The 11,659-nt window shown below is 47.4% G+C and overlaps 1 protein-coding gene across 1 annotated transcript; it reads right to left on the bottom strand.

Annotated features, from left to right (window-relative positions):
• Positions 1 to 2,697: 2,697 nt before the first annotated feature.
• Positions 2,698 to 10,615, bottom strand: VIM (vimentin). The gene is made up of 9 exons (XM_079700469.1): positions 9,922 to 10,615; positions 9,234 to 9,294; positions 6,722 to 6,817; positions 6,473 to 6,634; positions 5,825 to 5,950; positions 5,234 to 5,454; positions 4,747 to 4,790; positions 3,889 to 3,974; positions 2,698 to 3,059 (listed from the first exon to the last, which is right to left on the bottom strand). Exons 1-9 carry the CDS (start codon positions 10,482 to 10,484, stop codon positions 3,018 to 3,020), a joined length of 1,401 nt encoding a protein of 466 aa, XP_079556595.1. The 5' UTR covers positions 10,485 to 10,615; the 3' UTR covers positions 2,698 to 3,017.
• Positions 10,616 to 11,659: the final 1,044 nt, after the last annotated feature.

Consider the following 11,659-nt stretch of genomic DNA (forward strand, 5'->3'; position numbering starts at 1 on the left):
TTAATCTGGGATTAATGTTATACATAAAAGAACCAAGCATTCATCTTTACTTCACCATAGGTGGTGAGAACATCATTTCTTTTTATTCGTTTTTCAAAGTGGCAGGTAAGGAAAATGCTAACTGTGTAATTAAAGACAAACATTTAAAAGACTTAAATAGATTTGAATTCCTACAAGGCGGGGCCCTGTGAGGCTTTTCAGAAGGGCTGATTTCTGACAGCCGCAGATAAGGGAGGCAAGCTCATCTTTTTTGTTTCAGGGAGGTGATTTTAGAAAGAGCTATATGGAATTTTTAAGGGACGGGAGCCCACTAGTCTCAAAGTATTTGGGCAGACTTTGTCATCTTGGGTCCTTTTCCCCTGGGAGGAGGGGTGAGTGGGGAGCTATAGCTTCCTTCCTTTCCCTCTTTCTTTCTTCCTTTCTTTTTTTTTTAAATAATGAAGGGTTATATGCTTGAAGAAAACTAATATGGGGCCAGTGTCTTCTCTGGATGATCCTCCTAAGCCAACGGTAGGGTAGAGATGAAGAGACAGGAGTCATAGGACTGGGAGGCTGAGAGGAATGTGGTGAAAATGGCTAAAGAACAAAAAACAAACCTAAAGATCAAATAGAAGAAGTTTCTTCAGGGCCCAAGCCCCGGGATGGATGTTTGCTCTGGCAATGCTGATTATGTAACTTAACACATCAGTATTCAGATATGGGGGTGGAGTGAGGGTGGGGTGCAGGACCACTCAAGGAGTCTCAGCAGGAATATCCTTTCCTATAAGATTATGCTAAGGGTAGGTACTCAGTGCTCTGTGGTGAACTAAATGGGAAGGAAATCCAAAAAAGAGGGGATATATGTATACATAGAGCTGATTGACTTTGCTGTGCAGCAGAAACTAACACAACATTGTAAAGCAACTAGACTCCAATAAAAATTAATTTAAAAAAAAGATTATGCTAAGGGTAGGATGACCAGATAGAAGCTGTTGTTCAAATTAGTACACTTGTGAGTCTGAAAGGGGGCATTATTAATAAGTAAGCATAAACCGTACCATCCTATGCAGACTAGGATGTAAATCACCCTGACTAGGGGTCACTTCCCTGGGCCAATTCTTTCTTTACTCATGTGGTACCCACAGTATCAAAAATGATGAAAATCACAACTAATATTACTTAGCACAGTGTCTGGCATTTAGTTAAACTAAGTGTAAACCATCTTACTTTTCCCTGAGCAACTCTACCAAGAGGTAGATACAAACACTTAAAAATTACAAGGAGGGACTTCCCTGGTGGTCCAGTGGTTAAGACTCTGCGCTTCCATGGCAGGGGGCTCAGGTTCGATCCCTGGTCGGGGAACTAAGATCCCAGGTGCTGTGTGGCTCCCCTCTCAAAAAAACACAAAAAACAAGGAATGCCTACCACATCATTCCTGGAGGAGAGGGAATCCTAGTAATACAGGAAATTGGGACTTAAGTCTAGGAACTTCTTACTCAAAGGAAATTTCCCTCCAGAACATACATTGGGCCATTACAACTCTTGCTTCCAGGCAATACCCTTCCTCTTTCATTTATTTGACTTTATCTCTCTTCCTAAACTCTGCTCACATTGTGTGACCTATAGGAAGGTTTTCACGACCACAGCACTTCATTCTCATTGCTCCAGGTTTGTTTTTTTTTTTTAATGTTGAGCCTTCTTTTTTAATTAATTTATTAAAAAAATTTTTTTTTGTCTGTGTTGGGTCTTCGTTTCTGTGCAAGGGCTTTCTCTAGTTGTGGCAAGCAGGGGCCACTCTTCATCGTGGTACGCGGGCCTCTCACTCTCGTGGCCTCTCTTGTTGCAGAGCACAGGCTCCAGACGCGCCGGCTTAGTAGTTGTGGCTCACGGGCCTAGTTGCTCCGCGGAATGTGGGATCCTCCCAGACCAGGGCTCGAACCCGTGTCCCCTGCATTAGCAGGCAGATTCTCAACCACTGCGCCACCAAGGAAGCCCTGCTCCAGGTTTTGACAGCTGATCAGAGACTAGCCTCATTTTACCACGACTCACATGTGTTAATTTCACCTCCCAATGAACAGGTAAGGATTTTCCTTTATTTTGTGTCTAACATCACTCCCCCAAAGCACAAGTCTTTAAAAATATCTGTAGGTGGATATATAGATTTAGGTATCACATATAGGTATAGATACACAGAAAAGCAGGATAGTTTCCCACGTTGGAACTAAATGAACTTGTCCCATTTCTCTGCATCTTGCTAATGGAAGATGCAGCTGTTATATCCTGGATGTTGCCCTACACTTTAACCCCTGTAGTGGAGTTTGTGCCACGTATATGCTGCACATACCAAAATGCAGTTTTCATTTTAGTCAGTTTCTTTAATTTTAGGAGGTCTATTTGTTAGAACTGAAATCACACATGGACATGGACCCAGCTGGATTCATTTTATGAAAAGACCTATCATCATTTTGTCTACAAATTGTTTTATTATACAACATCTATTTATGAATTTTAAAAATAACTTAATTGAAAAGAAGTGAGGTCTCTCTAAAATGACCAAATTAAGAGCTACGCTTCAAGCATAAAGTTGAACTTCTCAAGTTAACCCAACCTTGATTTTGTGGGAATTTGACCAATAAGACCAAAAAATATTTAACCAAAACATATATTGTCATAAAATTTAGAGAACTGTTTAGATATCAAATAAGCAAGACACCAAAAGAGTTTTCCAAAGATTTATTGAAGCAGAAACAAGTTGGTCAGATACGTGATGGAAAAAAGCAGTTTTAATGGTATTCAAAAATACTTTTTAAAAAGTATTCTAGCACAAGGCGTCTTCGGTAAACTAGATTATGTTGTAAACTTTTTTCTAAATCTTTTACGAGTGTTGGTTCTCAAGAACTAGAGCTTATTCCTATTTCAAATCTATCTTGCACTCCTGAAAAAACTGCAGAAAGGCACTTGAAAGCTGTTTCTTTAAGATACGGATTTCTTTTTTATTCTCACTGGTAGTATTTTGCCGCATGGAGTACGTGCAGTTTTTATTCCAGATCATCGTGATGCTGGGAAGTTTCGTTGATAACCTGTTAAGAAAAACAGAACTCAAATCAAATATAATACTACACACTAATGATTAAATTACCCCATAAAGCATGTCAAAGAAAAATCCTAGGAAAGGCATATAATTTATTGTGAAAGTTGGAAGATCACGTTGGTCCTGCGTGACCAAGAGTCACAGCAAGCAGGGACAGATACATATGTAAGATGCGCTTCACCTGTAGGCAAAATATGTATCCGATAGAATGTTATGACTTAAAAAAATAAACTTAAAAAATACTTTGTTTATGAAGAAGAATGCTGTAATAATCATAGGCAGCAAAGTTTAAAAGCAATTAAAACATATTAAAATGTACAGCAAGTACATTTTATGTGCAAGGGAAGATTTACATGAAGATTACGATACATTTTGACCATTTCTTTCCTGGCATAGAGAGGTAATGAGAAACTACTTGATCATAGGGCATGTCCTTGTATTACATCATGACAGGGTCTAGGAGTGTCCCGGGAAGGCCGTTATGTCCAGGATCAAAACATTCCTGCTACTGAGGCAGTCTAATGAAACTAGTTTAGGAAGTAACTTAAGGAAGCAGTTCTCCTGTTTCAAATCAAGCACCAAAGGAAATCACTAATTTTAGACAAAGGCAGACTACTATCCCACCTTCACATCTAGGAGCCAAACAATTAGATGGCTGTGTGTAGTGCTGGAAGAGGTCGACCTATTCTCTTTTTAGGAGGCATGAGTGAAACTGAAACCTCCCAAATTAGCTAGCTGTATCTGAGATAGACTTAGTGATCTAAAAGTTTATCAATGCCTGTCTGAAATTACTCCCATTTTGATTTAAAGATACCAACCTGTCCATCTCTGGTTTCAACCGTCTTAATCAGAAGTGTCCTTTTTGAATGGGTGTCCACCAGAGGGAGTGAATCCAGATTGGTTTCTGAATAAAGAAAACAGGTCCAAAATGAGTAAAAATGAAAATTTTTTTTTTTTTTTTTTTTTTTTTTTGTGTGTGGTACGCGGGCCTCTCACTGTTGTGGCCTCTCCCGTTGCGGAGCACAGGCTCCGGATGCGCAGGCTCAGCAGCCATGGCTCACGGGCCCAGCCGCTCCGCGGCATATGGGATCCTCCCAGACCGGGGCACGAACCCGTATCCCCTGCATCGGCAGGCGGACTCTCAACCACTGCGCCACCAGGGAGGCCCAAAAATGAAAATTTTAAAAAGACAAGAGACGATTTTGTCCAAAGAATGATGATTTTTTGTTCATGATTGTTTAAAGCACTATTCCCACAATAATTCTAAAGACTATCACCTGTTTTAAAACCCAGGGGCTAACAACACTGTAGCATCCGGATGAGATGGACTACTTCAGTGTATGCTCCAACAGGAGGGAAAAAAAATGGAATTTCACTTTAACTGGACGTAGAAAATGTAAGACAGTCCTTGTTTGAAAATTATGCCTATCTGAGAGACTCTTCTCTTGTATGGCATTTTTCAAGTATCATTTTAAAAATGAGTGCTTTATAAACAGAACGGTTACAAGCTGCTACAATTTTTCATAAGGACTTCCCTGGCGGTCCTGTGGTTAGGACTCTGCACTTCCCCTGCAGGGGGCCCGGGTCTGACCCCTGGTGGGGGAACTAAGATCCCACGGGCCGTGCAGTGCAGCCGAAAAAATAAAATATTTCATAAAGGAGAATCAAATGCTTACCCCTCAGGTTCAGGGAAGAAAAGTTTGGAAGGGGCAGAGAAATCCTAGAAAGAGACAAAGAAAAACAGTAAAACCTTTTCGGAAAACAACAAGGAATACATTGATACACTTATTTTCATCAAATAAGAAGATTTACCATCCAGAGGGGAGGGATTTGCTTCAGAAGCATTTACCTATGATCGGTCTCATTCGTACATTTAAATATTTTACTCCAAGCATTTGCTCCAAGGGGCTGGAGGTGTGACAGAGTGACTCTTGGTTTTCAGAGTCAATCGTAGGTTGAAATCCCAGCTCAGATATTAACTGACTAGGAGAAGGAACTCACATCTCCAGATCTGAACTGAACGTTCCTCATCTGTAAAAAGGGGTAAATCGCTACCTTGAAGCAAGGCTCTGAAGATGAAATGAGGTGACTCATGGAAAGCAAGGGGCCTAATACCTCACACAGGGCAGCGTGGCCTTCACTCCCACGAGCCCCGTTCCCTACCTGCTCTCCTCTCCTTCCAGCAGCTTCCTGTAGGTGGCAATCTCGATGTCGAGAGCCATCTTAACATTCAGCAGATCTTGGTATTCACGCAGGTGACGAGCCATCTCTTCCTTCATGTTCTGAATCTCGTCCTGCAGGCGGCCAATAGTGTCTTGGTAGTTAGCAGCTTCCACGGCAAAGTTCTCTTCCATTTCACGCATCTGGCGTTCCAGAGACTCGTTCTGCAGGGGAGATGAGAAAGGCCGCCGGTGTTATCTCCCAGAAACTAACGAACAAACAGAGCTATCCCCCCAACCACTTCCAGACCATGTGCAATCATTTCCCCTAGCAGCAAATGGGGAACGCTCCCATTTTCAGCGGAAAATACAAGTACCAAGTCCCTTCCTAGTGGAAGCAGTAATATAGGTAAACTAAAACCTTGGGATCTGCAAGTTCTTTTTGAATCTGTCTTGGCGACTCATTGGCTTTGGACTAAAATGCAAATTTTTCTCCCTTTGAGCAACGTTTTCTTCCGATAGCACCCTGAGCTTGGCCACCTGAAATGGGTCCAAGCTGGTGATCGGCCCTCTCTTCTTGCGCTCTGATACTCACGGTGCCTTTGAGGGCATCCACCTCGCAGGTGAGGGACTGCACCTGCCGACGGTACTCGTTCGACTCCTGCTTGGCCTGGCGCAGGGCATCGTTGTTGCGGTTAGCAGCCTCGGAGAGGTCAGCGAACTGTCAGGGAGGAAGCAGAAACCTGGGTCACCCACGTGCCTCGTCCACAAGTCCTCTGAGGTTCTACCTGGCCTGGATAACGGAGCCGGCTTAAAGATGGCAAACAGACAAATACGTAAATAAGGCATGATACCAACCAACTTCTACACTCAAAGCTCAAATCGCAACGTGTTCCAGGACACGCCTCGTTTGTTTTGAAAACCAAAGGAAATGAGGTGGAAGGCCAATGTTGAGATGTCCAAGTAGAACTTCCCTCTGTTTCCCTCGTTTTCGAAGGGTGGAGGTCAAGGACAAGGGGGTAACCTGGAAGTAGGGTGACAGCGGGGCAGTGGCAAGGGCGTCTGCTCTTCTAACGGAGGGGGTGTGAGTCGTGGGGAGGACGCGGCAAGAGACAAAACTCGCGCAGGGGGAAAAGCCAGCTAAACTTGGCAGCAAAAAGCTACTTAGGAATTGCAGACAGGTACAGCGTTTTCCGAAAAGAATGCTTTTCTTCCGTTCTGGCCACGCTTGCTCGTTTCGCACCTTGGACTTGTACCATTCCTCAGCCTCCTGGAGGTTCTTGGCAGCCACGCTCTCGTACTGCTGGCGGACGTCACGCAGGGCAGCCGTGAGGTCGGGCTTGGAAACATCCATATCGATCTGGACGTGCTGTTCTTGAATCTGGGCCTGCAGCTCCTGGATTTCCTGAGGAAAGAAAAGACAGACGGTCAGCCGTGCCGAGTACGGGGGCAGCGTCACCCACAATGGTTCACAGACTGTGATTCCTCTTACCTCATCGTGCAGTTTCTTCAAAAAGGCAATCTCTTCTTGCAAGGATTCCACTTTACGCTCCAGGTCCAGACGTGCCAATGAAGCATTGTCAACATCCTGTTTCGAAGAGAGAAAAGACAGGGCATGAAGGAGGATGCTAAAGTCTGTGGCCTATCCCATGTATTCATTTCAAACGAACTATATGAACTTATGTCTCTTTATTATAAAGAAGGGCACTGACAAATTTTATAACCTTCGAATAAGTTTGTAAATCACCCAGTGCTACAACCTACTGTTTTCTTTTCTTCATTAACAAATTTGAATTGTGGTGCGCTGGGTTGTACTCAAGGTGACCAGTAGACAATTTTAAAATAAATAAATAAGTGTATGCCAACATGGCAGGCTGCAGTCAATCAATTATTATTGAATCCACATTGTATCAGTGAAGTTTCTATTACTTTTTTTAAATCTAGGAAATCAATGCCACAGCATTTTGGGGAGTTAACATCATGGAATAGTAGGATAATGGGAGTTGGTCAGGTTTCACAACTTCGTGTGTACATGAGAACGTGCAGAACAGAAATGAGTGCTCCAGAAGTTTCAGCACATAGTACATAAGCTCTTTCCTCCCGCCCCACTCAACTCTTTTGAAATTTATCCTTGGGATCCCAAGCAAGTCATCTGGCATTCAAGTTACAAGGCTAGATTTATACTCCAATTCAGGATGTGCCCTGGCAAAAACGTAGTTCAGGCAAATAAGGAACAAGAAGTGTAACCCTGAACTGTATTTGCTTTGCTTTTTCTGGTAGATTTTTCTCCTGGAACTCCCCTATCTCATCCCACAAGGGTGTGTCCACATCTTTTTTCACTTAGCACTGTGTCAGTTTGGTTCCTTAGCTTGTTTCAGAATGACTGATCAAAATGCATACAGTGTTAACTGTATGTAAAATTTTTGCTGCTCTCTGTTTCCACCATCTGTAAACTGCTACATCCCAAAGATTTAATTTCCCCTTAAGGGAATGTCATGAGGATTGTTATACCTCTTATCTTGTAAGCAATTATATTTGGAGTACAGTTTATAGCCTTACAGTCTTAAAATATTGACATGCTTCTATCACCTTCATGGAAAAAGGAGTGAGGAATAAGTGATAAAAAAATCAGCCTTGGGGAAAAAATTTCACTTTTGCTTGCTGTTAAACCCTACAAAAGATATACAAGATGATTTACTCTATAAAAAAGTTCAGTGTGTCACATTCTACTTCTTCGAAGAGAATATGAGGGGTTTTACCTCATCCCTAAATAGGGACAATTTATACTAATATTGATTTATATGAGGTTACTACTGGGGGTAGAAAACACTACAGACATGATGATCAGAAACGCCCCATGACTAAAATAAACTACTCATTGCTGTGTTTAATTTGGTAAATGTATTTCTGCTTCAAAATGTTATTCTAGACTGTTTGTCTGAAGGAGCTTTTATAGCGGTCCCAGTAAGTGCTCAGGGGAATGCAGCTATGCTGGCGACTCTTCCTGCTTTGGGATTTCAATTTTAAGTTAAAAATCATTTAAGGCCATCTATCTTTGGAGCAAGAAAACCTTTTACTTAAAACCCCATTCTTCATTTTCAGGTTTATGCTTTATGGAGAGAACATGCTAAAGAATACAAAGGTTCAAAAAAGAAAGGCCTTTCCACATGTGAGGTATGACTGTAGCTTTAAGAACTCTTCATATCACATACTCGGAGTCTGGGCCAGATATTAGATAAGGGATGTTAGCAAATACTTGTGTCCAATTAGAACGGTGCTTGCATCATTACATAGTCCGTAAGAATGCAGCCTGCTGCAAAGCGTCTCTGGGAACACAAAGACTCCTATTCTTTCCGGCCAGAACGGCCCCACTTGCCAGGATGTCTGTATCTACATTCCATAGTGAAGCCTGTAGAAACCATTAATACCTTTCAGCCAAGGGGACAGATGGTTCCTTTTCACCCTTATGAGGTCACAAAATAGTTGTGCATAGGGATACTTCTATCTAACCTTAGGGCCACAGTATAACTTGCAGTGAAGAAAAGAAACTTGCTGGCTTAAGTCCAGTTAAACTAAGTTTCTTATCTTCCAATACATTTTACATTTGAAACTACAGGGCAGAAGTGCGCTTTTGGTGGCCTTGTAAAAGGTAGCCAACTTGACTTTGGCAAACCGCCATCTAAATCAAACTGTAACTGTTCGAGATCAGAATATCAACGTGTTGCAAAAATGAAACGGAAAAAAATGATTTCTTGGGAAAAAAATCTTGAAACAAAGTAAAAAGTTAAAGGCTTCCCTTTATGTCCTAGAGAACGGTTTGATCATTCAAGGGTTTTTGTCCGGAGCAGCTCCGAACTGTGCTCTTTCTGCCACTAGGGGGCTTGGAGCGCAGACGTGAAGTTTGGCACGATTTATACTTGGGTGAAGGCAACTTTTAGAACTGTCCGTGGGGCGCGTGGGTGGGTGGCGTCCGGTGGCTGCGAGTGGGAACAGAATCTACAAACCTGTCTGAAAGACTGCAGGGTGCTCTCGGCTTCCTCCCTCTGAAGCATCTCCTCCTGCAACCTGAAAACAGGCGCGCATTAACCACAGGGGCACGGGGAAACCGCCAGGGGCGGGGCGACCACACCCAAACACCCCGCCGTGGCCGCCAGACCAGCGCTGCTGCGCCACTCCGCGGGCAGCCAGCGACCGCGGCTTTTAGGGCTGCTGCCCTCGGCTAGTTTGAGCGGGGCCTTGGCCACCGCGTGGAAAGGCAATCACGGTCGCCACCACGACCTACGAGACGACTGCCACCACCCCACCCCGGAGGAGACTCTGCAGTCCCTTTGTCTCGCTCCCTGCACGGCCCCGTGGCTGGCAGCCCGCCGTGGTGGTGGGGGGCAGGAAACTTTCTCAAAGTTTGGGGAAGTCGCACGCATCGTTTGCAAGGGCCTTCGAGGACAGACAGAGCGGTAGTTTTAAGAAATCTGAAAGTTTCTGAGACAGGCGTTCTTGGGCAAATGAGTGGGGCTAGAGGGGAAACGCTAAGTTGCAAGATGTGGGTTCAGGGCGGGGCCGCGCCGCGGCAGTCACAGCCCTGCTCCCCCGCTGTCCCCCGGGCAGCCGCCGCCCGGGCCACATCCCCAAGGGCGTGGCGGCTCCGCTTCCCCTCTCTTTCCCTCCCGCGGCCCCGCGTGGGCGCCTCCTTACTTCTCCCGGAGACGCATGATATCCTCGGACATGTTGTCGCGCTCCACCTCGACGCGGGCTTTGTCGTTGGTGAGCTGGTCCACCTGCCGGCGCAGCTCTCGCATCTCCTCCTCGTAGAGGTCCCCCAGGCGCGACTTGCCCTGGCCCTTGAGCTGCTCGAGCTCGGCCAGCAGGATCTTGTTCTGCTGCTCCAGGAAGCGCACCTTATCGATGTAGTTGGCGAAGCGGTCGTTCAGCTCCTGCAGCTCCACCTTCTCGTTGGTGCGCGTGTTCTTGAACTCGGTGTTGATGGCGTCGGCCAGCGAGAAGTCCACCGAGTCCTGCAGCAGGCGCACGCCGGGCACGCTGCTCCGCAGGCGCACGGCCGCGGAGCGCGTGGCGTACACGCCGCCCGGGGACGAGGCGTAGAGGCTGCGGCTGGTGCTGGGGCGCAGCGAGCTGCCCAGGGTGTAGGTGCGGGTGGCCGTGGTCACGTAGCTCCGGCTGGAGCTCGGCCGGCTCGCGGTGCCGGGGCCGCCGAACATCCTGCGGTAGGAGGACGAGGACATGGACCTGCTGGACATGACTGCAGAGGGCGGCGGTGGGCTGGGCGGCTGCGGTTGCGCGGGCTGGCTCCGGGAAGAGAGGCGCGCGAGGGCGCGGTGGGTGTGGGCAAAGGGAGCGCTGCTGCGTATCTGGCGCGGGGACCCCGGAGCGAGAGTGGCAGAGGACCGGACCCCGCCGAGGGCGCAGTTTTTATAAGCCGGTTAGGAAGAAGGGTCCCCTCCCACTGCCATCCCGGAGGCAGAGTGCGCCAACCAATGGGGAAGGCTGGGCGGGGGGTTAGGGCGGGGGCGCCCTGGAGCCTCCTTCCTCCCCCGTTCTCCGCCCTGGGGACTGGGTACAGTCTCGGTTACTTCTTGGCTGGGCTGGGGCTTTCGGGGGCTTTCCTGATGGTGGCCCGAGCTCTGCTCACCTCTGGGTGCTGAAAAAGGCGGGGTCGCTCAGTGGTGGGGGGACCCGCCCGGGACTGGACCGGACGGGTCCCGGGCACCGAGCCAGAGCGGCGCGGGAGGGGCGCGCAGCAACGGGGCTGCGGTCCGCAGGGAGCGGGTGGGTGGGGAGACCCGCGGGAAGAGGGGGAGTGCGGGTTCCAGCAGATCGGGAGGCGTGGACAAAGAAACAAAGAGGGTCTGGGATTGGAGCGCGAGGTGGGAGCGCGCACAGCCCAGGACGCAGGGCTCGAGCCCCCCGCGCAGCCTTGCGCACCGCCTGCTGCGGAAGGGGCGTCGGTCGGGCCCCATCTCTCTTCGCCCTCTAGTCTTGGAGAGTCCTCTCCGGGGACCTGACGGGCTGGGTCCGGCTTTGGACGGCGGGAACTGCGAGGAAAGCCCGGGGGAGATGGGTGGGGTCGCTGAGTCACTGGCGGCGAGTCACCGCGCCGGGCCGTCCCGCCGAGGTCGAGGGCTGCTAGCGGTTCAGGGAAACCGTTAGACGAGATCGACCCAAGTCTCCCCGGGCGCGCGCGCGCGCGCACTGTTTGTTAGAAGTTTTACGCAACTTCGAGCTGGGCCTGCGCTTTCGTGTATGCAGTTCGCCTCCGTGGAGACTAGAGCGCCCGTAAATTCTTAAGAACTCGCCAAAGCCTGATTTTGCTCCAATGTGCAGACTTCTCTTTAGTAAGAAACTTCGGCCCGGGCTCTATAACCGCCAAACGAGGGTCTGCGGCATCACAAACGCACTCCGGGAAGGTTCTTCT

This window comes from Hyperoodon ampullatus (genome assembly GCF_949752795.1).
Source record: "Hyperoodon ampullatus genome assembly, chromosome: 3".
NCBI classification, from domain to species: domain Eukaryota; kingdom Metazoa; phylum Chordata; class Mammalia; order Artiodactyla; family Ziphiidae; genus Hyperoodon; species Hyperoodon ampullatus.